We start from the raw sequence: 26,478 nt of genomic DNA, 5'->3' as shown, positions 1-26,478 counted from the left end.
ACGTTGATAATGCCTGACAGGGTTAATTACAATGATAAACTTTACACTACACTATCCATTCTCTCTTCTTTCTTATTTCCATAAAGTAGAGGTTACAAACAATTTTACAAAATATTTTATATACATTGCTTCAAGAATTAAATTCAAAGTAATTATACCTTGTGTTTTTTTAGAATAAAGAGTTTTAAAGGTATAGAGGCCGTTGAAACAAGTGCTATAATATATTGAGCAATAAGCATCCGCAGACACTCGCTGTACAGATACAATCGGATGCTCATTAAGGAAACTAACTTGAACATATTCAATAAACTTCCATCACCTAGTTTACTGGGGAGGATAACATGAGAGGCTTCAGCTCCGCTTTTGCCCTTGTGTATTGGCTATTAACAATGGTATCAAGAGTAGACACAGCTTTCACGACATGCTTCCCTTTGTTCAACATCACACAGCTTGCCCTGTAACCAAAAAAGCAGCAGTTTACAACATGCACAGCTAGCAAAAGTATACTACAATCATACAAAACAAAATAAGTGGAGCACAAAATCAACAGGTGCTGTTGGTCATTTCAATTGTAATCAACAGTCATAGGACTGCTTACCTCCTTCCATTGGCTGCATCTGTAATTTCTGCTCTGCTAGGCACCCCAGTCTTGACAAGTGACTCCAGAACCTGTGTTGCCAAAATGACTGGTACATGTGCAGCACTGCAGATAGAAATAATCTCTTCCTGTATATCTGCAAGCTTCTCCCACCCGCATTCCACTGCAAGATCTCCTCGAGCAATCATCACCCCTAAGGGGTTTGGTGATTTCATGGCCTCCAGTACTAAAAGCGGCAATTTCTCGAATCCACCTTTAGTTTCAATCTTCAATACAATCCCCAACTTTGAACATTTTCTCTTTGCAAGCTCTTGGTGCAAGACGACAATATCATGAACATCTCGGACAAATGAAATCCCCACCATGTCAGCATGTGCAGCTACAAAGTCGAGATCCCTAAGGTCTTTTGAGGTGAGACCTTCATACCGAATATCACTCTCGGGAATGTTTATGGATTTTTCTGAGCTCAGTTTAGTACCTTTAAGACCAGCATGTGTGATCGTCACCACAATTTCTGAAATGCTAGTTCCTTTTATAATCCCCCATATCTTACCATCATCGAAGGAAATGGGTTCTCCAGGTTTGACTGAATCAAACAAATAGCCAGATGGGCAAGTTATCTTATGGGTGCCATTAGCTGAACTAGGTGATGTATCCTGTTCATCTGAACTATCTCGAGATATTATCAGCAAATCACCAACTCTGAGTCTAACAAATTGCTCTACAGGGGGGACATCAACCACAAAACCAACTGAAGATTTCCGGCCCTTCTCCTTAATATACAATGATGTCCCAGATTCGATATATGCAGTCTTGCTGCATTCAGCCATGAATCCAACACCAGAAAAAACAGGATACTTGCTTAAAATCGTCAGAGTTCTCCGCTTTCCACGGGTATCAGAGAATCTCACACAACTATCTACCTCCAGCTTATTGAGAAATTCTTGGCCATCCACATACAAAATAACATCAGGGGATAGGTGAGGTGGTGGTGGTCCAGCTCCTTGTGGGGTTAGCCAAACTTTGGATGGGCGTACCACCGTTCCAAACGCATTTCTTTTAGGGGAGATTTTCACCACACACGGACCATGTTTCAGTCTTCCAGTTCGAAGCTTTGGTCCAGCCAAGTCCATTAGAATCCGACAAGGTTTCTCCAGAAGCTGAGAGCACCTCTTCACCAATCTGATTATCTTGCTCCATAATTCTGGATTTCCATGTGCACAGTTGATACGAAAAGTGGTGGCCCCTGAATTGATCAGATCAGTTATATGTGTATCGTTCTCCACTACCTCTTGGCCAACTGTTACCATGATATGAGCCATTTTCTGGCCTTGAAGTGTGCCCAGAAGTAGATCCCTATTAGAAGTTACCTTTTTTATCATTGAAGTCATTCCTAAATCCAATTTTTCATCGCCCAATTTTTTAAGAACAGGAAGCCCTTCACTGGAACATGTTTGGCTGAGAAGGGAATCTGATCTTGAGCCAATTAGCATTTGAATACATGCTGAAAGACTGGAAAGAACATGCGGATTTACAGTCTCTAAAGTCAAAAGCCCAATAGAAGAAAGCTCTTCTTTGATCTGTTCTATATCTAGGCATTTTAGGGCCAAATAATGCAATAGGTTTGTCGCGCTTGCAGAGTAATTCCTGCAAATGAACAGGAAGTACGAGTTTATGGCAAAATTCACAACCACAAGCATGATGAATTGGCTTGTTTCCAAAAGACAAGTTTTCGGAAAGGCATATAGTGTATCTGGTTTAGATTGGTGGAAATATCCATAGCTCAGTCCAAACAGATTCAAGGCAATACTTGGAAAAGGAAGAAGCATTGAAACACAGGAACAAAGAGGAACAATAATGTCTATAGCACAAATCTCTTATCCAGAAAAATTTAACGTGTACCTGTGACAAGTTTTAATCCTTGATGCGTTCCATTGTTCCATTGCAAGAATGTGCAATTGAACTGCCTTCAGCTTATCAAGAAGATTCTCTTGGTTTCCCAATTTTGCCACAGTTGCTTGAAGCTCAGTACTTGATTGCACCAGGGAGGCAGCTGTTTCTTTTCTTTGCTCCTCAAAACACTCATCATCATCAGGACAAATAAACACTTCATCATCAGTAAAATGAGGAGAGCTCCGTCTTTGAGCATCGTCCTGTTCAGGTGGCATGCCATATGCAACAATTTTTGGGGTGAGTTTCTGACCCCAGCCTTGAGAAAGCAATATATGATCTTTACGACAAGGAACTTTGGGCCCAAATTTACAAGGAAGAAAGGTGGAGTTCCCATATAATACTATTGACGTGCAATCAGGGAATTTAGCCTGCATAATGAAGAAAAGCAAATGATCCATGCTCAGTAACACTGCTGAAATCCAAATTGAAGTAACTGGATGATAACAGTCAAAAACAAGTCTGAAGTTCCAAAACGAATGTATAAAATAAGTAACCAACTAATGCCTTGAGTACAGGCTAGAAATAAATAAGAAGAGGAAGTGTTAATAAAGAATGTCAAATACAATAAGAAAATCACTGAAAAGACACCATTTATCTGTGGACTACAAATGTTAATCTCTTCTCTGGGCACGGAACATAGGGTGTTAAGAGTTTGAGAAGTCTTGTTCTTTTCACTCATTCAGTAAATAAAAAGTGGCACATGCGACATTCATCCTTCTAGATTCTTCACAAATCAGTCAAAGAGCAACACTTTGGTAGCAGAGAATACGAAGGAAAACTTTACGTTCATGCATTAGATGCAGGTGCCTAATTCCTCTAAGAATGTTGAAGTCGTACTTCATCAATTATTTTCATCCCAAATCAGAGTACACCATAACTTAACAGTGCAAAAAGGTGTAAGAACTACATAATGTGCACTATATGTTTACACCAATCTTCTGGTCACCTTATACTTAATTGCATTCTGAAAATGTAAATGCTTAACCAAAGAATAAGAACTTTAGGGAATAAAAAGAAAGAAGTATGTTCCAGGATGACAAAAACTCGAGCAGCAACCTTCAGCATCAAGGAAGAAGGACAATACTCACATGATTAAGGAGTGCTGTCTGTTCGGTTATAGAGCACACTGACACAGCTCCAATCATCATTAACTGAAGTCTAGTGCCTGCAAATCATAACAAAATCGAGTGGGTTACGAAGATTTCCCTGCATGAAAGAACGTTTCCAATTCACAAGGTTATGTTTTGTTGCGAGCTCTCTCATTCAAAGGACATCAAATCTCAAAACAAATTAAGTCACCAGTGCTCATTCATATAATCTCCAAATCGATGATAAGGAATAATGTTAAGAAGTTTCAATCAGTTCATCAAAGGTTCAACTTTCCAAGCTCGAATCTTATCTGCGTTCATGTTTACTCTTGTACCCGGCAGCGGAGGAAATAAACAGAATACTTTTGAAATTCTCAAAGCCCTAGAAAGAGATAGATGGAAAATTCCAGTTTTTCACCAAAATCCCAACCTTCACTGATAATCATGGAAATGAAAGCTTCATTCTAAACAGTCACATAACATTCCAAATAAGAATTCCATATATGCATATATAATCCACAAACGCTTGGACTTTTAATTTTAATTTTGGTGGTTTGTAAATAGTAGCATCATTAAACTAAATCCGAAGTCCTCAAATCACCAAAAGTCCGAAACAAATCGAGACGAAATTCCAACTAAATCTATAAAAACAAAAGAAAAAAGGAAATGAAATTCAATATTTGCTCCTATACACACAAACACGGGAGAAAAAGTACCGTCGTAAAGCTGCTGTGGGGACTGACGGCTCCAGAACAATCAAAACCAGCTTCGATAATTCGATATCCGCTGTAAATTATCGAGATTTGTTTATGGTAGACACTGTGGAAACCAAAAATATTTAACTTGAGATAAAAAAAAATAAAGAGAAGATGTGGAGTGTGGAGGGCGCGTGCCAGATTCTGTTTCAGAGAAGGGTGAGGTAGAATCTTCCAGCAGCACGATTTATCCCCGAAGTCGCTGAACGCTTTTAGTAACGGTAAATGCTAATCAGCTTTCAGTTACTGTTGCGTTGAAGTTAAGATTACATGATACTGTTTGAGCTCCCATTCATCCATGCTTTTAACTTTTTTAAGTCATTTGAAGGATGTTTAGACGAATTTATAAACATTTTATAAGATATCAAAAAATTGATATTAATATATGATTGTTATAATTATTTAAAAATATAGATATTTGATAAATAATGTAATCAATGTATTCAAAAATAAATAATAGTTCATCACGTTTAGTCTAAAAAATCTATTCAAGTTGTCAGAGTAGGTTTAAGCTCAAAACATTTCCCCCATAAGAAATTTGTTTGATTTGTAAGGCATGAAGTAGATGAAAACAACTAAGCTCTAAGTCCTTTTGGAATGAAAGATATAGTAGAGTAGCAGTAGCATTCGGTTAAGGAATATACGAGGATAGGATACAAGTGAAGAAAACAAACCATAGTAACAACAAATCCCAAATCCATACTATTTAATATTACCACTTCTTTCAACCATAATCCATGATGATATTCAAACGCTTGTTTTAAGCTCAATCACACCATATCTAACATCTATCCTGTCCAATACATGCATGAGAGAACCACTATTATGCCTGGACTTCCTCCGCTCAAGTTGAACAATCCCGGAGAGCTTCCACCTCCCTTTTGACAAAAGATGGCAACGAAAACGCAGCTCTATGCATCTGTCAATCACAACCCAAACAAATAAGTAAACCTATTTCAGAGTATTTTCCGTAACTGAACTGGCTCACCGTGAGAGACCTTGATGAGTGTGTGTAAAATTTGCTAGTATAGCAGCAGAAATATGTGATTTCCGCCAGAAGTGATAGTAGTACAATTGATGGTTAACTAGGAGTAAGAGGTTAATCTAAAATACAAATATATATAATGTAAATTGTTGATGCTTTAAATTATAGTCTACTGTGGAAGTCAATCTACTAACTAGAGTTAACTGGGGAAAGTGCCTCAACCCCGGTGAAGCATTAGAAAAGGCAGATGAATTTGAATAAAAATTCAACATCTTAATATAAAACACAGAAAAACTAGCGATTTAAGTTACAACACAAGAAAAGATACCTCAGAGTTGTAAAACTTAAGTTGCCTCTGGTACTCAAGTGCACCATCCAACTTCTCAATGGGATTGATAGGGTGTTTGAAATCAACAGGTGGCCCCTCCGTTGCACATAACACAAATCCTATGACACCACTGTAAACCCGAGAAAGAAACAATAAGAAGTCCATGAAAACATACCAGAATTTGGATTAGTAAACCTATCATATAATCAGAATGTTCAACTATTGTTGGTGAACATACAAATATACCGAAGGGAAAAAAACACAAAACAATGAAGCTTTCACTAAGCAATTGTAGTGTAACATCAAATAGGAAGACTTCATTAAAGTTACTCGCAAGACACAGGTAAAGCTATACCTTGGATATGTAGGGACACTAGCCCATGCGTAATGGACCGAACCTTTGAATGTTTCATGACATATAGAAATCATATCCTGAATCAGATGTGTATGAAGCCACATACTCTCCGCCATATTACAAAGAACACCACCAGGCCTTAATGCTCTGGCAATGGTCTCAAAAAATGGTCTCTCCACAAGCTCCTGAGCAGGACCTGCACAGAGGCAGGCACCCAATTTATACTATTCTGGAGTATATGGCGCAAGTTGAGAAGATAAAAGAGTATAAGGTGCTAAAAACATATATTTGAGATAAAACTAATATCTCTGAATTGAAAGGTTTGAATGATCAATTCTACAATCAGTTGTTAGAATCAATAGGTCTTCAAATTGTTCATTTGAAAAAATAGAAACCCTTCTTATTGGATGATCTTGATACTTCCCTAAACCGGAAAATAGCAAACATTTTATAAGGGCCGGCCAAATTACCCCCATATGTGCAAATATGCATTGTGGTTGCAGAGAATTCATTTAAATAACATTTTTCAATCAATATTCTTCAGGAAAACTATGGGGAAAAATGAAAAAAAAAAAAAAAAAGGTGAGGACAAAGAGCAAGGAAAGAACAGAAAATGCATAGGCATACGTGTTATAATGTAAATCCTTGGTTAAGAATGTAAACGCCAAAACATTAAGAAAAAAACAAACATCCAGAAAGGTTCAATCTGCTAATAGCATACATACCCACAGGATCTGACGAATCCACAATAATTGCATCATACTTCCCCGGAGGCGTATGTCTTAGAAACTCAACAGCTGTCAAAATCACAACTTATTGAGCATATAACTGAATTACCAATGATGAAGAGTAGAATTACGGTTTCCAGGTTTTCATAGCATAATAAATCTGATCCTCAATGATCATTTGCATTTCAAAATATAGCTCTAATCTATAGGCCAAGATGGTAACGTCCAGTATATGCTTGTGAGGACACTGGCTCAAACTCAATGCAATCAATTGATATGATTTGAACAATGATTAATGCAGGATGCTGGCTACACTTAGTGGCTGTGGGGGGCCATGTCATAATCAACAAGCTAGAGGGCCTGGCTAGAAGTCAACACACATGTTTAAAGCAAGTTAATGCCCTTTGCAACAACTTGATATGGTATTAAAACAGCAGCCCAAGTAAAGAACTTCCAAATTTACACTTGAAATGAAATCAGAGAGAGCAAAGAAAAAAGTTTTTTTTTTGACAAATTCAAGAATGTTTTAGTTCCAAATAGAATATAGCATAACATTTTCAATGTATACTTTAAAGTGCCACAAGTGCATTAAGGTATGTAGAAAGATTTTAGGCATACCATCACCAACATGAAGATGCACCCGAGGATCCTGGAAACCAATAGCTAATTGTGGGAAAAATTCCTTGCTTACCTGTAATGGAGATAGGAATATAACTGCCAGCACAGGAGTATGGAATCAAGAAATTTTCCTGAATTAACTGGAGCACGAAATAAATCACTCACATCGATGACCATTTGATCTATTTCACAAATATCAATCATCTCCACAGAGCTATGACGGGCAATTTCCCGAAGAACTCCGCCATCACCACCGCCAACAACCAAAACCTGTATTCCAAAACAAAGCCAGGGGCTATCAAAATAAGCACATCAGGGTGAGGACAAATCGAAACTTATGCAAATGTAGAAACCATTGAACTCCTGCATACCAAACATGCTAAATACCATTACATTTAACCTTAACATTCTTAATATGGTTTAAAACATAATCATCTTCAAGAATGTCAAGCAATGGGAACCACATGAATGGTAACTACGGGAAAAAAAAGGTTGAGTTTTACTATACCTATTGATTTGACACTATGACTCATTGAATATGTAAATAATACCCCCATTGACAGTTTCAAAAGGGATGTAGGAAGATCTAGAATCCGTAAGATAAAATTATTCAACCATGAAAAGGGAAAGGAAAAAACAAGAACAGAAGAATGAATAGTCAGTAGTTGCAGCCACTTCCTCTCTTGAGATGGCAGCCATCCAAGGCAAAGGCAAAAATTGCTTTCTGAACCAAAAAAGGCTCAAGATTCACTGTAGGGCATCAATATGTACATAGCAGGTCAACTTAGCTCGGTTGCAAAGCCACAAAAGCCATCATGAACAAAGAAGTAAAATCACCTGTTCCCCTAAGTTTGAAGTTAATAGAAAGAGAATAAACTGGCGTAGCAAAACATTGATGCTGCCAAGAGACACAGAAATCAGGAATTTACATTTTTGGGGGCTTCAATGGAACAAAGGGGAAGATGGGCTATCATCTCCTGATAAGCACATTCATCTTTCTCAGTCAGCTGAACAATGCCATCTAGCACAAGCACTTTCCCATATGCTGTGGACTGCAAGGGTGAACAAAGAAAGCATGAGCATATATAACAAGATCAGAACTGACAGGAGGAGCAATTTCAATATAGAGAAAAAGATGGTGAACCTGGAAAACCAGAACCTCCTGGTACAATGACTTTTCCTTGAATAAGATTTTTTCCACCTTTAGCGAATGTGTTTCTCCTACAAGTAGACATGTCTTCACTAAATCAGATACTTTATTCTGAAGAGTGCAAAGGCACCAACACCACTAAAAATCAATTACAGAAGAGATCAACATGTAGTGGTTATCTTTATTCTTCCTCAGGCTCAAAGTCTAACTTCAGCATAAAAATTACAAACAAATTTGATCTGCATACTAATAAGGCAGAATCATATGTCCAAGCTTGAAGCACAAGTGAGCTTGTATGACTCATTAGCACAGTTTAATTTCTCAAAGAATTCAACTCAAACTTCCTTAATGTATTATTTCATATAAAGAACAACATTTCTTTCACACGATGGGATGCAAATAAAGTTGGTCAATTTTGAATATACACCAAGAACACTAGGCACATGTTCAAACTTCAAAGTAGCAGATTACAACCCTCAAGTTGAATAAAGCTGAGAGAGGTCGTTAAGCTAATGCTCAAGTCCATCAATCTTGCATTTACCCATTCAATCTACTCTTTTGTATCAGAATAAAGGCATGCATTGTACCTGGCCACATTGGGTTGTTGAAATAGACTTCCTTCACAGTTTTATCTGTAATCAATACCAGGCAATCACTAAGCCATTTAAACAATTTAAATACAAGAACAGAAGCTATGTTCATACAGCAAAACACAATAGAGAGCAGTCATGTTTTAATACCGGAGGATGACAGAGGTTCAGAGAACCATCCAGAAACAACTGTTGAATGGCATTTGGCATCAAGCTCAGGCTGAGACGCCTTATTTTTCAAGCAACAGGATGGGATAACATCCTCACTGGAGCCATTGCCATTACTCTCCCTCCCATCCATAGTCCTCTGGCATTCCAAACCTTTTCCTGCGTCGCCCTCCATATATTATCCTTTTCTCCTGTGGATCCAGTCTCTGATCACCAAAAAGATAAAAATCAAACTAAACATCAACCCCAGAAGACCAATAACACAATTACATGCTCATAGCCCACAAAAGAAATAAATAATAATGAAACAGAAGGTCTAAATTAAATAATTAAAAAGAAAAAAAAAAAGGCCAGAACTATACATAACCCAACAACAAGTAGCCAAGAAGCCTAAATGGTAATGTGCATACAAGAAACAGCTAAATAAAAATGCAAGTACATATCTCAGAACAAATGAACAAAAAACATAACTATAATCAGTTAATGAAAGAGCAACTAGCCCTCACATAAATATACATGCCAACCGAGATTACAAAGAAAAAACAGAGAAATGACAACAACTACATACTGGTTGACAATCTCGTCAACCAAAATACAGCAAAGAATGCCTAAAACAAATGTTTACCAGCAGAACATGAACGCTACTCTACACTGAAATAGGTTCTTGGCAAGTTAAATAGTGGCCCGTCATTGTGCCAAAGGAATGAAACAAATATATAAAGAATAAAGATAAGCTAACGAATTTTTGGAAGGACTCTAACCGGCAGATTAGGAAAGAAGAGGGAAAACCAGTTCAAGCCACTAGGCAGTAAAATATTTAACGCAAATAGAGCAGCCGATTCTTTACGATATAATTTATTGATGGAAACTGCAATTACAGTCTTTCCTTCTTTAAACATAGAGAACGATCCGAATCAACGTGCTACGTTAACAAAGCAAAAGAAAAGCTGCGTGCCTCTAACGCCATCTATAAATACAAGTGGAAATTTCGCGAAGAAACAGAAAAGACAAGAAAAAACTATAAGCAGCACCATACCGTTGATTAGTGTAGACTCTACTGATTATAGTTATAAACTATTCCCAGGTTTCTCAGAAAAGCGAAGAAAATAAAGAATTCACAAAATCGCCAGAAAAGATCACAGCTTCCCCCGAATAATACATCATGCAAATAACCGCATTTGAAAGATCGTAAACCACAGCTTAAGAAAACGTTCAACTTTTTATAAAGAAATCACACTCCTGCACTTAAACTCCAAAACCGTACTAGGGTTTACGAAATATCCGGGAGTACAGACTCTCTCTTTCCAAAAATGGGTAGAAAAAATACTAAAAAATTTACAAAAACAAGAAAAAAAAAATGTGAAAAACCAAAAAACAAAAGATCTCAGCTGCCTATAAAATGCATGTAGAGAGAGAGAAAATAGCAAGAAACGATTCACATACCTGTTTTCCGCTGTGGTTAACAAGAAGAATCGTGAAAAAAATAAAAATGTACCAAAAAATGGCACCGAAAATACAGCCGATGATAATCTTCTTCAACAGTCAACGAGAATCTTATGGAACGCAGAGATAGAAAAAGAGACTGAAATTTCTTCTCGCTCTCTTTCTTCTCTGCTACGCTCTCTGTGTGTGAACTTTCGAGAAAAGATAGCGTTAATGGAGGACAATTTATATAGCGTGCGTGGAGTATAGTATATTTAATAATTATTATTATTTTGGTATTTGAATTTTCCCCCAATTCGTAGACTTTGATTAATTCCAACTTGGTTATTTAAAATAACAAGAAATATGTTTCCCAAATTAATGCAAATTTTGCCCCCAAATGGTTGTTGTGGACACTTTCATGCCCATAAAAGCTTCACGCACAAATTTATACGTGGAATGTTGTCTACTGTATAATAGTTATTGTCTTTTATAATAGTAAGTGTGATAGAGCAGAACTATTATAATAATTCATATTAGATATTAATATCTACAGAAACAATTATTATTATAATTAATTTATTTGTGATATTAGCAAGTAAGAGATGGGCACGTGGGTACATGGAATATGGCGATCGTATTCTTATTCTTTTAGGAAATTGCTTTATTCTTAGCTCACCAAAGCAATAAAGTGTGCTTTTAGAGAATGCTTTACATGACATGCTTAAAATTGTTAATGAAGGTTGGGATTGGATGCAAAGAAAGTGGATTATTGTTCATGATTAAGTTGTAATTGACTTTGTTTAATCATACTTAGCTCATTACTTTAATCATAAATTAGAATCCGCATGGATTGAGGTGGGGTGCATGCTCATTTCAATATTTCTCCATCATCACAACTTCTTTTTTAAATAATTGTTACGTAATTGGATGTTGTTATATCAATTATTTTATGTTGTGGTTTGGACAGCCCAACTGTCCTAATCAAATTATTTGTGAACACGTTTTCCTTTCTGATACAAAAACAACAAAAAGATTATATTTGTACTATTATATTTGTTGATTAGGGTTTCTGTGCATTCAATATCTATTAAAAAAAGAATTGTGGGTGTGCTGTGTATGTTGGTAGAGTTCTTAGAGAATTGTATATTAGATATTTTTGTAAGTTAAAATTTTCCTAAAAATTGTTAGAAAAGATTGCGTTTGCGTTATGTGTGTTTCCAATAGGTTAGTCAGTTAAAAATCGCATGTGCTCCATGTTCATGTGTGACCGACAGAGTTCTTAGAAAAGATTGTGTATGATCATTGGCCTATGTGTATATATACATGTATATTGAAATATGAATGCAACGTGTCAAGACTAGAAGATAAGTTGATGGAGAAAATGAAAACGTGAGATTTAAGTGAAGTGCAGAGACATGGGCCATCATGATTAATATGGTGGTAGGTTGAATATATAGCCTATATTAAAAATAAATGGGGGCGGACTTTATATAAATTCTTATATTTGAAAATTCAAGTTTGTTTTTCAAGACTTTTACAATATATTTGAACTGATATAGTATGGTAATCCACTTATGACCAACATTTGTGAAAATAAGAAATATTCAGTTCTATGAATACTTTATCCACTATGTTATCCACAAAATACCAATGATTTGGTTGAATTAGCATCTTCACCTTCAATAAATCAGAAATTATGGGCTTAAATCTATATTTCCATACCCTTCATCATAAAATATATATATATATATATATATATTGCCCATAAATCGACCAAATCATTATCAAAATAAATAATAGGTAAATATATAATGATTTTTTTTAAGTTTGATATAATTATCAATATATTTTCATTATTTAAAAAATTACTAATACCCCTTGATTTTAATAGCTGTCTAACAATTAATTAATTCAATCCGTTAGTCTCTGTTCGTTTTTTCAATTTTTTGTGGTGATCTGATCAAAATGTCTTCGTAGACTAAGAACTGTTTGATTTTTTTAAATAAAATACAATAAGGGTAAAATTGAGAATTTAATACCTTCATCCAAGAATTATATAATTTCATCAAAATCATGAGGGTATTCGTAATTTTTAAAACAACGAGTGAGTATTCATAATTATATCAAATCTCAAAAGAGTTCGTTGTAATTTATCTTAAATAATATATATATATATATATATATATATAAAAGACGAGTTGTAAATCATTTATTGTGAACTGAGTAATTAAGTTTTGAACTGACAACCTACTAGAAATAATTGTATTTATTAAGTGGGGCATTTGAGAAATTATTTAGTAAGGGTCTAAGAACCCTAATCAAATATTTTCTTGACCTTATTAAGATTTCAAGTAACAAGCCAATAAAAATTAATATGGAAAGACGTGTTAGCTAGAAAGAATAATCTTGACATCGACGTCCCACCTAATTCATTGCACTCAATATAAGTATAAGGGTATTTCTACCACCTTAACATATTCTGTAAACTATTTTAAAAACTTATCAAATTAATGTTATAAAGTTTTCTTATCATTTTCTTAAAATAAGAATTGCATATGATAAACTCACTAAATAAGATGTTGGAATTCTGTAAGTTTTTTTTGAAAAAAAAAAAAATGAGGAAGTCCTAATTTATTTTAAGATTTTAGCTATTCCTTCTTCCGAATTAATTAAAAGTTTTATAAGCTTCATCGTCTTATTATCCAAAAACTTATTTTCAACGATACATACACTCTACCATTAAAATATTAATATTAAATTATTCTTTTTTCTAAAGCTTAATTTTTTTGTTAAGATGATTGTTTAACATCTTGTAGATATATAAATTTATAAAATTGTGAATTTAAGCAGAAGCCTTGGCTGAAAATAAACTATCAAATTTTGTCTTTGGGCTTAATTAGATCAAATTTGGAGGTCACTTATCTAAATATATTTTCATTTCTCGACAAAATAATTTTTTTAGAATGTTCATGCTATAGAATTTCTTTCCTTAGAAAGAAAATTTAAAATTGTACAAGATACATGTATGGGTGATTTATTCCTCATAAGTATTAAAGTGTATGGTGCAGGCAGGCTAGGGGCCATGGTGAAACTTAGAAAGGACCAGGCTGCACATGGATTGGTCCACTTGATAATTAACTGCTAGGTACCACTCATTTATTCACAATGCCAGTGGACCATTGATATATACATGGCAACCACTATTCTTCATATTCGGTATAGTTATAAAGGTACACACGTTGTTTGAAAAATTATAAATATTTTTTTAATTTTAACATTCGTCTAATAATGAACACATTTCATTGAGTTTTTTATCTAATTTTTTGTAGTGAATTTATTTAAACAATCCCTAGTAAATTGAAATTTTATAATTTTTTGCAACTTTTTAGAATATTTTCATTGACTAAGCATAACAAGTGCAATTACAACACTCGTAATATGATTGTAAAACTGTACACTAGTGATAAGATGGATTTAAGTTTAATGAGACTTACTACTTCCTAGTATTTTCTATATGTACACATTGATCATGTGTGATGGTAGGAGGGGTCACCACAAAACAAATATCAAGGTAATTAATTAAGACATTCACGAAAAGCCACATGTATAAAGTTCATGGCGCAAAACGTGTTAGAAGTCATTGTTTTAAAAGAGACAAGACACCTTATAATAATAATGATGATATTGATGTTACATGTTCCAACTTTGTCTACAAATATTTTGCTCACAAACGAACAAAATGTCGGTCCGTACACTCTTATCTGATTCTTTTCGGGTGTACAAATGACACTCACTGTGTGTTTAGATGAGGAAGATTAATTAGGTTTTGGGGCTATAGAAGAAATGAGTTTGTATATAGGAGCATGAAGAACATAAAAATGTGTGACTCTTGAAGCGTTGATAAAAACAGTGGCATCCCCACCACTCTAATTTTGATGAGGGTGAAGGTGTAAACAGGGGATTATATATTGCCACATGCCAGATTAAACCATTGAGATCCTGGAACTATACAACTACATCATATATTAATAATCTGAATACGTACGTATGTGTATTAGGACAACGAATGTTGGGATTGGGCGGATACAGAAGAGTTGAGCTCCACCACAGTTACACTTATATTGTCTCTGCTACCCCTAGCCATAGCTAACTCAGCCAGCACTGCGGCTGCCTGAGCAGCACCAGTGCCGCTTTTACTTATTAATGAATCACCAAATTGGGTATGGGTATGAAAATGATGATGATCTTGGAGCATGGGAACATGAAGAATATTGCTTCTCTTAATTTGTCCCTGTAAACACTTCCTTACCACCTGGCATGCAACATCATTAGAAACAACATCCCACAGTCCATCACTTGCCACTATCAAGAACTCGTCCGCATGGCTTCTACTCACAACTCTTACTTGGGGTTTTGCTATCACAAATGGTTTCAGATAATAATCACCTGCAATCAAACATATCATATGTATGTGTCCCTGATTTCTCTTTATCCAATTTAATAAAAACACAAAACCATTCATTTACATATGATGTCCAAACAAGTAGTCTAGTAGTAGTATACCTATAGATCTTGAAGTGGCAAGAACGCCTAAGACTCTATGTCCGTTCCAATTGATGACCTTCCCTCCACATGCTTCAATCCTCCCCAATTCATCAGCTCTATCAGGCTGCCATTTAATACAATTTCATATTTAAAAAATTGATCAACACAAGAGTATCATACAAACTTCTTTTCAACTACTGTTGCACAACTATACATACTAGCTACCAGTTTATACACACTCATTATATGCACATATACAATATTATTACAATGTTGTCAAATATATATTTTCTCACCAAACTATCCTTATCAAGATAAAGGCATATCTCCTCATGTGCATTAATGAAGATGTATAATAGTAATTTAGTAATAAGTCAATATCGATCTTCACTCATTTTCTTTAAATTAATATCAACAAATTCGATAAATTTTAACCAATGAATATCTATTTGTTAAATAGAAACAAATGTGAAAGTAGTAGATGCAATTTTTTAATCTATATGGAGTTTTGCACAAAATTCAGAAAAAGGAGGTGCAATTATCCCTCATATAATAATCACAAGATAATAAAGAAAACTAGTACATAATAGCGCCACTTATTGGGTCAATTGATGATGCAATCAATTAAGTAAAATATAAATTGAAGTTATCTATAGTCAATGGTAATTGTTAAAGAAAGAAAAAGGTAAATATAATTTTTTGAAACTATAACGTTGAAGGATGCATATAGTAGAGTGTTTGAGAATGTTGATTTTAGTTTGAGAAACCAAATTTCTATTTAAATCTCCCAACTTTAATTTTCTTTAAAAGAATTTTTATTATTTTTATATAAATAAATAAAATAGAATACAAGTTACAAGAATAATTCATAAAAAATTTGAATTTATATTAATAAAAAATAATCGATAATTAAAAAATAGTTATACATAAAGAGTATTTTGAGCAATCCACATCTTGCCTACAAAAGTAATTTTTCTAAGACCTTAAACCTTCAGATATAGCATAGAGATAGAGAGTGTTTGTTTTGATCCGCGTTCCCCCCCATGATAGGATTGCGTACCATGCATAGTTACACATTTTGCTTCATAATATTAAAATCTAATAGTAATTTATAAGATAATATATACTATCGCATAATTATTGAAGGTAGGATTAAAATTTTTATTACTTAATTACCCTCCCACTTTCTCCACCGTCTGCTTGTCTCTCCTTTTTATAATAATTTAATAGTTAGATACAATAAAAAAATATTTCATTTTTTTGCGACTTGTAAAAATATTTGACTTGTGATTATTATTAAATTTAAAAAATAGAGTTTACACTCCTACTTTTATAAAGATTTAAACATTCTCTCTTGGACATTTATTTTGAACTTTCAATGTGGAAAAAAGAAAAATTCATTTTGGATATTGAGATATTTTGTCATTGTTCACAAAATGACAACAACTTAAAAAAATGGATAATTTTAATAGTGCTTTTACATTTAATTATATTTTTAACCAAATACTAAATTATATGAAATATCATTTTTTTTTATTTAACATATCACAATAAACCAATCCGCATATGATGGATAATGGATCACTTTTATATCATTCTATTTCTTATCTCACACACTCTCTTCTTACCTAATTCTATCACCCAAATCAAACCAAGCCTATAGAATACTTCTCACACACTCTCTTTTTGATTATGCAGCCAAAAACAGGTGATAGGGATATATTTTACTACTCCTTTTGGTGGCTCCAGGGTGCTCCGTACAACAAAATTCAACTAATAGTTACGTGACAATCATTTTTAAAAAAAAATCAAAATGACACTTACACCCCTTTAAAAATTCACTATTTACATATCATTAATAACTTAATACTAACATTATAACATAATTAATTTTGATTAACCATATTGGAAAATTCAGATCAATACCCATTATTATAAACATGACAAACAAGAAATTAGTTAATGTTATAACAAAGTCTTAATTGTATTCACATATCCACCACAAAAAATTAAGATAGATTAAAGCACTTTTATTTTTGTTGTACTAAACAAAACTATTATTTTTATTTTCTCCTATTATTTTATCTTAATTTTCCCCTTAAGGAAATAATGCCAATAAAAGGGCAGCTGTTAAATTAATCCACCACCAAAACTCAGACCGATTAAGTTGATATTATATGAAATAATAATAACTAAAAATGGAAATGGAGTATATAATAAAATATTAAATTTTCATGCATAATCTGTTCACCTTGTGATCATCCGACAACTGTACGGCCACGCCGCCGCTGGAAAGCACTGCCCTTGAATCGCCGCAATTGGCCACCACAATCTCCTCCTCCCCTACCACCGCAACAACCGCCGTCGACCCCGTCGTTGCCACCGATGCGCCCTTCTTATTCACCTCTTCGTCCATCTTCTCGAACCCCGCCACCATAACCTTTTCCCACTCTATCTCGTCGGTGCTTTCTTCTTCAACAATATTCACCAGCAACTTATGCAGCATCTCACCACACGCGTGAGCCACGCGCCACCCCCCATGACCGTCATACACTCCGAAAAAGTCGTAACTCTTTCTACCTTTTCTCAAAAAACCTAATTCCACCGCCACCGCGTCCTCCATTTCTCTTCTCCGGCCGATGACCGATACCGTTCCGTGTGACAAGCATTTCACTTCTCTAGATCCGCCGACTTCGTTTTCAGAAAACTGAACTACTAATGCCTTTTCGATTAGGCCGGTCGTCTCCTTTTCAACTTCGGATCTCTTTTTCTTCAAATCTACCTCATCCTCGGATGAAATTAACCCATCCCCCGATTTTTCTGGGGAGAGTGACCTAACTCTCCGGAGCTCCATTCTTTTCCGGCGGAAACTTTTCGGTAATTTCTTCGCTTCATGACCATTTTCCAGTTCTAATTCCCCATTTTCCAATTCCAACAAAATTTTCCCCCGGCGACAGCCATCGTCGGAGGACATAGATTCTTGACTTGAACTATCAAAAATCATCACCGGTCATTCATCAAACAACACGGCGAAGCGTCACGAATAAGAGAAAAGCAGTAGACGGACACGGTGCATGAGAAAGCAGGACAAGTGAGGGAAAATCTGAGCCGTCTTGCATTAAATAAGTCGGGGAATCAGATAGGCGGCACGTGTTGAAAATAACGGCGGTCAAGTAAAATAATGAGTGCACCGAACCACGTGGTCGGTGGCGATGGAGGGGTGGTGAAAAACGTGGCAGTTGGATCTGGGGATGAATGGTTTTGGGGGGACCCCTAGAAGAGAAGGAGAGGATACGTGGCGGGTGGGGTTGATGGAAAGTATCAATGGAGAAGATTTGGAACGTTGACTGTTGGGATACTGGGTGGACACGTGGTGGGGGGATGGTCTCTCACCTCGTACCACGTGTCACCTGCTCATAATTTTCTGCTTTTCTTGTCTACCTTCTCTACTTTGATGTACAAAAATTTAAAAATATTTATTGTTTGTTTTAATGAATACAAGCTATATAGGTGGGGTGAAAGACCAAAAAAAAATCTCATTGAGATATTTTATTGCAAGAAAATAAAACCAAATGGTTATGAAAATATCGGATTGGATTTTTTATTTTGATAATTTTAATTTTACTTAATTTATTTATGTCACATGTATTAATAATTTTTTTGAATTGAAATTAGCGACAATAGTTAATTACTCACTTCCATATATTATATTGATTTTCGTAAACGTCTTATTTAATTACAAATATATTTATCTCAACGGCAATGAGAAATTCTCAAAATTAGTTTCTTTTATCTTCAAATTTTTAAGAAGTTGTAGTTTTGGTTTTTGTCCTTTTTCTTGTAATATTAATTTTGTGGATGGTTCGTCATTTGGAATAATTTGTTCATTTATAGAAATGAGACTGTAGTTTGAGAAAAGTTGTTCCCATATCCGACATGGATATTATAGAGAGATTTTTGTATCAATTAAGACTTAAAAAAAAGTGTGCAAAAACGAAATTAAAAATGTGTAGCTACTTTTTTCTTTACGTGACCATTTTTTTCCTAATTAATGACCTATATTTATATTTTCTTCTCTCTCTCTATCTTTTTTTCTTTTTCTTTTTTTTTTCTATTTGATATTGTTTTGGGTTTGTAACTTTGTCTTTGCATTGATGGCAATTATATATATAAATTTTATCCATTGTTCACTTGGTGTCAAGTTGTGTAGGTTTTGACATTAGATTTATATTTTGATCGATGAGCTAAGTACATATACGGATACATATATATTTGAATTATGATTGTAAGTTGTTAGAAGTGGTTAAAAGTGTTTCGTTTTGATTTTGGGCCATTTCTGAGATGGCCTAAAATATTTTTATGTTTGGCTTGAATTATTTTGTTCATTTTTTATTAATTTTGACTGTTTTATAACAGTATTATAATTAAAAAATAATATTTATTTTAATCCACTCATAATTAAATAAATTAATACATACTCATATATTTATAAGTATATATAAAAGAGACATGATTTAACAATGAACGGTACTTTTTGTCTTCTACTAACCAACATTAAACATACCATTTTTTTTTCTATTATCTCCAAAAATAAATTCAGACATACATACTATCTCTAACACAATACTTATTTATCTTTACTTAGAAAAAAATTATACATATTTGGATTTATATTAAAAAAAATTATGCATGCATATTTAAAGTCGAGAACCGCTAGTTATACATATTTAGAGTCTCTTTTTTCATTTCGTTAGAAAATATCTAGAGATGTACATATGCTCAACTTTCAAAATGACATATATTTTAATGGGACCGACGAAGGTATAGAGGTTAATATTACTATTAATAAATGCAATATGAAATTAAAAATATAAAAAAAAAATGGGATTATTTAATATAAATACGGAAGTTTGTGGATGCAAGTTTGTAAACAAATATAAAATTTTAAAGAAGTTTTATATAAAATTTAGAAACCCTTAGAATATTCTAAAATATTTTTGAAAGAGTTTTTGAGAGCTTCTTAACACACCATTAGGATTAATCTCCATTGTCCATTCAAAAAGGGAAGTGTATAAATATCATGTTGTAGTTCATATTTTATAATCAAATTTCAGTATCCATATTTTTATAAAAGTTTTATCAATACAATATTTTTCTTATATTTCAAACATTATCTAAGAATGGAGGAAGAAAAAAATAAATATTAAAATGCTGACATTGTCCTTGGTAATTGCAAACTGGTCGGGAATGGGGATTGCCTCTTCTTTCAATGAATGCACATAAGCAATTCTATCAACAAATACAATCAACACGTGGATTTCAGGAGTCAATGTCTTCACATACCTCCCAAATCGCTCAACAACATATGCCTTTTTCTCACGCGAATTGGGGGATCCGAATTGTACCTGAGAAGAATCTAATTTATAAACCAATGTAAAATACTCACCACTATCTTCTCATTTAGAGTGTCCCTTTCCTCAAAGGTCTTGTCAAGAGTTATCTTACCCAGCTCATTTCGCATGGTAGTCTGTGCAAGCTGAATCACAACATATAATGGATTCTCAACTCCATATGATGCCAACTTTGGGTCCACTATCTGCAGATTCAAAAGAAATATATCAACATTTCAGAAGTTTATTGATAAGTATTCACATTCATGTCAACCAATATGATATACTAAGCCTACGTGCCTTGACATAGAGGAGACCATCAATTAGAATGCTGACATTGTCTTTGGTAATTGCATACTGGTCCGGAATGGGGATTGCCACTTCTTTCAATGAATGCACATAAGCAATTCTATCAACAAATGGAATCAACACGTGGATTCCAAGAGTCAATGTCTTCACATAGCTCCCAAATCGCTCGACAACATATGCCTTCTTCTCAGGAGTCAATGTCTTCACATAGCTCCCAAATCGCTCGACAACATATGCCTTCTTCTCAGGTATTTGTTGATTCCATTTGTTGATAGAATTACTTGTGCATTCATTGAAAGAAGAGGCAATCCCATTTTCGACCAGTCTGCAACTACCAAGGACAATGTCAGCATTCTAACTGATGAAGTCCCCTATGTCAAGGGACATAGGCTTAGTATATGATGTTGATTGACATGAAGCCTTCTTATGCCCAATAACTGACTAGCGCTTTGCCACTTCTTCTTTCATATAAAATTGAGTGTTTGTTGGTCGCCTTACTAGGGCTTTAGCCTGAATAAATCTCCTCAATTTCTTCTGCTAAAACTCCAATTCTTCTCTTTCCCTCAAAACTTTTGGTGAACAGAAAAATGAATATCGTCAAAACATGCATTTTGATAATGATGTTTACATTTTACTAAAAGGCATTGAACTAATGAACTAATTTGAGAAGAAAATGTAAAATCAATGTCAAAGATATTCAAATTCTTGGGGCACGAAATTATACAAATAGGTGCAATAAATTTAAAATTCCACCATCCAAATTCTTGAATCCAATAGCAAACATTACACTAAAGATTAACAACTTACACAGAGAGACACAAACTACCATAATAATAAACCCTAAGGTCCACCCTGATAAACCCCATTATTGATTCTACCAGCCTCCTATTGTTTCTTAGGCATGCAGCTTACAATCTTCGTTGTCCGAATGAGATTGTTCCAGAAAAGAGCCTTTGAACAAGAGAATTGAGGTTCCTAGTTCGAACCCTGTAGGGACCGAAGAGAACCCGAAGGCAACTATGTCATTACTTGTCTATTGCTGTCTTGTTGCCTCTTTACAAATTCTTCATCTCCTTCCGCATCACTGAGATATTTGTCAACTTGGATAGCTGCTTGTCTGCCTTCAATTGGTTGAGATTGTCCATATTCGACAATCCTCAGCTGCAAAGACCCCTTCGACATTGGTTGAGAAGCGGCCATATTCAGCTTTGAAGTTTGATCAGTTGTCTCGTTCCAATCCCAGTTTGTCAGCAAGCGTCTGAAAGGGAAGGGAAATGTTAATAATTCAAGTTGGTAGAAACCCAACAAACTGTCCTGTGGTTTTTCTCGTGCCCCACAGCTCTAGATTAATGAAGGGAATGGAAAAAGGGAAATTATACTTTTATCAGTTACTAACCTCTTCAAGGCCAAGGAATCCCATGGCCAGCAACACCAGATCAGCTTCAATAATCTCCTCTAAACCATCAACTTCCTTAAATTGAAATCTTCCACTTGCATCCTTCTCCCAATTGATGCTCATAACCTCAGGTCCTTTCACCACTCCGTTCTCATATCCTATAAAGCGTTTTGTCAACACTTGGTACGACCTCGGATCTTTACCGAACTTGGCAGCAGCTTTCCAACTGAAAAATTAACGTTAAAACAATGCTTTCAAATAGATTCCAACTAAAAAATTTATGTTAAAACCATGCTTTCAAATGCAGGAACTATCTCCGAAGTGATAATGAGGAGCACATAGAAGAAAAACAAGACCCACCAATTCACATTGCCTCTAAGTGTGTTAATTTCTCCATTAATCACAAATTCTATTTCAATCAAGTGATGAAGTAATAAAACTCTTTTTGCAACAAAATCTGTGTTGATGGCACTTCCAATTTTCAGACAGCACGGAACACTATGCTGCTTGACCGAACACAAACTCCTTTCCACCATAAGAAAGGTTTTATCTTAAAAAGTGTATCATGGCAGAACCAACCAAGTTTCTGCAAACATTATTTACTTCATAATGAGGTTCCTTACTAACTCACTGAAAGAATCCAATCTGGCATCTAAAATCAAATGGTGATCAAGGGTGTGGAAGAACTTAAGAGATCATTCATACATCAATGGCTTTTAACTGACCTTTGTAGACGACAGTCCTGTTTAAAAACCACACAAAGGTCGAACTAAAATTTCCTCGATGACTAAAACATTCCACATTCGTTGGGCGCAAGAACAAACCTCGAGGATAGAGAACATATGCAGAAGTCTCTCGCTCCTCCATGTTGAAGGTTCAAAGCAGCTCGAATAGCTACCATTGAAACCTGCATAGTATGTACATATGCAATGACACGTAAAAAGGATTACTGGTGACAAAAAGCGAAAAAGGAGCAGAACCTTATTTAATTCGTCTTAGGATATCATTTTCACAACTAAAAGTAAGCACCTGTTGTTCAAAATCAGCCTTTGACCTGGGAGTGGCAGTAAGAAAAACTTGCTCAATCACAGGCTTGGGCTGCAGCGCAAACTTGCCCAATCCTGAGTTATCTGTGGGGACAAGACGCCACCCAAGAACTATGTGGCCAAGTGATTCAGCCACCTATATAGGGCAACGACAAAGTGCATAAACCATAGGGAAACTTGTGCCTTCACTCGTTGCAGTTGAAATTAGATCATTCACCAATAATCATTGCACGTGCATTTCCCATCCTTGATGTGGTGAAACCTATTTGAGTCCCTCAACACTATCTCCCTCCCAGTTGCCACTGATATGTACTTCATTGCAGCATGACAATCTCCACATACTCGAAGATTTTTAAAAATTCTGATTGGTTTTGGCTTTGATGTGCTTATAAGACCGTATGCCAAAGCTATTTTCTCACTATGCTGAAACAAATATTGTTCCTTCTGCTCCTCCTCCACTTCATGCAGTACAAAATTCGTGTCTGGGACATAGCCCATCTCTTTTATTTTGATTGCCAAATGATCTAATTCTTCATATATCTCCCTAGCCTCGGGGTGTTTGGTATCCCCTACATAAAACTTATGCACCTTGTTTGCAATTTCTATCCAGCTACAACCTGCTTCCTTCACCAAATTCCTATCTTTCATGCCTTTTCTAATTCTCGCTGCATCTTCCCACTGGCTCATAGAAGCATACAAGTTTGATAGTAAGACATGTGCTGCTGGATCATTTGGATCCTGTTGAAGGATCATCTCAGCAACATGTTTACCAAGTTTCATATTACCATGAACACGACAGGCACCTAGCAACGTGCGCCAGACTAGAGCATTAGCAATAAAAGGCATTGAATTAATGAACTCTACGGCTTTGTCCAAAAATCCTGCTCTTCCTAATATATCGACCATGCATGCATAGTGTTCCATTCTTGGTCTTATCCCGTGCTCTTTGTACATCATGTCAAAATGCCTCCATCCCTCATCAATTAGGCCTGCATGACTACAAGCTGACAATACAGCAATATAAGTAACCTCATTGGGTTCTATACCACAATCGAGCATTTGCTGGAATAATTCCAAAGCTCTTTTAGCAAATCCGTGTTTAGCAAAACCTGTGATGATAGATGTCCATGATATTACATTTCGATCTTCCATTTCGCTGAAAACTTGATATCCAGCTTCTATGTTACCGCACCTAGTGTACATGGAGATCAAAGCATTGCAAACACAAAGGTTAGACTCAAATCCTACTTTCAGTAAGCGAGCATGTATTTGCTCTCCTCTCCCAACTGCTCCAGTACTCGCAGCTCCACTCAGGAGACTAGCAAATGTAAAAGCATCAAGACCAACACTAAAATTTTCAATTTGATTAAATATTTGAAAAGCCTCATCAGCATCCAAATTTCTGGTGTAACCATTGACTAATGCATTATAAGAAACCAAATTCTTATCAAATAAGAATTCAAAGGCTTTCTGTGCATCTTCCATCCTATCACTCTTGGCATACATGCTAATTAGAGAATTACCAACACAATTGACTGTTGCAAGACCCAATTTCAATGCATGTCCATATACTTGTTCACCCAATGCCGGATTAAATAGATTCCCGCATGCCTTCAACAAACCAGCAAATGTAAAATGATTTGGTTTAACTCTACCCTCTGTTATCATCCTACAATACAATGCAATAGCTTCGTCATCACGCCCCCCATTTTGCACATATCCAGTGATAATCGCAGTCCATGACATGACATTATGCTCCGGAATTCTATCAAAAACTTTTCTAGAGTCATCAATGGATCCATCCACTGTAGATTTCGCATACATATCCACCAAACTACATCCCACACAGACATCCAAAGATAAACCATTCTTGACAACCCAACCATGCAACTGCCGTCCAATACGTAGTGCTCCCAGTTCGGAACAAGCCGATAAACCACTACTAAATGTAAACCGATCAGGAACAAACCCCGAAACAACCATATCCATAAACAAGCCAATCGCATCTCTTGGAGACCCCATTTGAGCAAGCCTCGTAATCATCAAAGTCCAAGAAACAGCGTTCTTATCGGGCATTTTGTCGAACACTTTGTTTGCTGACTCCAAATCACCAAACCCCTTTACGAACAAATCAATCAATGCGCACCCAACGCACACATCAGACTCAAAGAATCCAGTCTTCATCAAATATCCAAAGATCACCAACCCAATCCTCGCATATTCTCGACTTGAACACGCCCGAATTGCGGCGGAGAAGCAAAATTCATTCGGCCACTCCCCAAACTCCAGCATCTCGCAAAACAGAAATATTGCTTCCATATTCAAACCATTATGCGCGTAACACGAAATCATCGCACTCCACGAAACCAAGTCCCTCATTTCACCCATAGAACTAAATATCTCTTCCGCTTTTCTCCAGTCGCCGCATTTCCAGTACAAACTAATGAGCGAATTGAGCACAATAGCATCAAGCCCGAGCCTCGAGGCGGTAAGCTTGGAGTGGACAAGTTGACCCAGTTCGAAGTTCCGGGTACGGATGCAGGACTTGAGGAGCACGGAGTAGGTGGTGAGGTCTGGGGTGAGATTAGTGCGGGACATGAGATCAAGAATAGAGATTGCTTCCTGAACGCGGCCGGCATCTGCTTGGCGGATGAGACGGTCTTTGAGTGTTTGGAAGGTGATGCTTCGGGGAGGTCGGAGGGAGGTGACATTGTGGCGATTAACTTTGAGTGAAGGGGAGGTGGGGGAAGGGAGAGAAAGGCTTATCATCTTTTCATAATTCTCTCTCTAAAATCAAACCCTTTTCTCAATTTTTGTTATTGTCTGCATGTCATAGTTTATGATTACCAATTTATCCTTTAACATGATAATGCAGATACATATTTTATAACGGTGGTTTGCTCAATTAATATTTATTTAAATTAGTAATAAATTAATTAAAAATAAATATAAATTTTTATAATATCAATAAATTCGATAAATTTTAATTGATGTAGTTATCTATTTATTAGATTTAAACAAATATTGATGAAGTTCATTTTTCTTCCAGAA

General features: G+C 35.4%; 4 protein-coding genes across 6 annotated transcripts; all 4 read right to left on the bottom strand.

Moving 5' to 3' along the window:
- Positions 1-202: 202 nt before the first annotated feature.
- LOC105160374 (pyruvate kinase family protein) lies at positions 203-4,562 on the bottom strand. Its single transcript, XM_011077712.3, has 5 exons — positions 4,356-4,562; positions 3,640-3,716; positions 2,501-2,919; positions 599-2,245; positions 203-455 (listed from the first exon to the last, which is right to left on the bottom strand). The coding sequence occupies exons 2-5, from the start codon at positions 3,697-3,699 to the stop codon at positions 320-322; spliced, it is 2,262 nt and encodes a 753-aa protein (XP_011076014.1). The 5' UTR covers positions 3,700-3,716; positions 4,356-4,562; the 3' UTR covers positions 203-319.
- A 511-nt stretch (positions 4,563-5,073) lies between these two features.
- SPDS3 (spermidine synthase 3) lies at positions 5,074-10,978 on the bottom strand. The gene is made up of 11 exons (XM_011077711.3): positions 10,760-10,978; positions 9,299-9,522; positions 9,146-9,190; positions 8,553-8,629; positions 8,338-8,460; positions 7,574-7,678; positions 7,409-7,481; positions 6,788-6,859; positions 6,063-6,258; positions 5,708-5,837; positions 5,074-5,313 (listed from the first exon to the last, which is right to left on the bottom strand). The coding sequence occupies exons 2-11, from the start codon at positions 9,489-9,491 to the stop codon at positions 5,239-5,241; spliced, it is 1,089 nt and encodes a 362-aa protein (XP_011076013.1). The 5' UTR covers positions 9,492-9,522; positions 10,760-10,978; the 3' UTR covers positions 5,074-5,238.
- Positions 10,979-14,747: 3,769 nt separating this feature from the next.
- Positions 14,748-18,416, bottom strand: LOC105160372 (protein phosphatase 2C 51). Its single transcript, XM_011077710.3, has 3 exons — positions 17,538-18,416; positions 15,305-15,410; positions 14,748-15,187 (listed from the first exon to the last, which is right to left on the bottom strand). The coding sequence occupies exons 1-3, from the start codon at positions 18,288-18,290 to the stop codon at positions 14,796-14,798; spliced, it is 1,251 nt and encodes a 416-aa protein (XP_011076012.1). The 5' UTR covers positions 18,291-18,416; the 3' UTR covers positions 14,748-14,795.
- Positions 18,417-21,661: 3,245 nt separating this feature from the next.
- EMB2261 (Tetratricopeptide repeat (TPR)-like superfamily protein) lies at positions 21,662-26,259 on the bottom strand. 3 transcript variants are annotated; one of them, XM_011077705.3, is made up of 5 exons: positions 23,411-26,259; positions 23,206-23,288; positions 23,107-23,123; positions 22,382-22,607; positions 21,662-22,243 (listed from the first exon to the last, which is right to left on the bottom strand). In XM_011077705.3, exon 1 carries the CDS (start codon positions 26,194-26,196, stop codon positions 23,641-23,643), a length of 2,556 nt encoding a protein of 851 aa, XP_011076007.1. In that variant the 5' UTR covers positions 26,197-26,259; the 3' UTR covers positions 21,662-22,243; positions 22,382-22,607; positions 23,107-23,123; positions 23,206-23,288; positions 23,411-23,640. The 3 variants fall into 3 exon arrangements, with proteins under 3 accessions (XP_011076007.1, XP_088736262.1, XP_011076006.1); XM_088880136.1 differs by having other exon boundaries at positions 23,107-23,288; XM_011077704.3 differs by lacking the exon at positions 23,107-23,123.
- Positions 26,260-26,478: the final 219 nt, after the last annotated feature.

The sequence above is a fragment of the Sesamum indicum genome, linkage group LG4 (assembly GCF_026168435.1).
Source record: "Sesamum indicum cultivar Baizhima isolate 11 linkage group LG4, ASM2616843v1, whole genome shotgun sequence".
Classification (NCBI taxonomy): domain Eukaryota; kingdom Viridiplantae; phylum Streptophyta; class Magnoliopsida; order Lamiales; family Pedaliaceae; genus Sesamum; species Sesamum indicum.
Note: the sequence above shows the minus strand (reverse complement) of the source record. Positions and strands in the feature narration are given on the sequence as shown.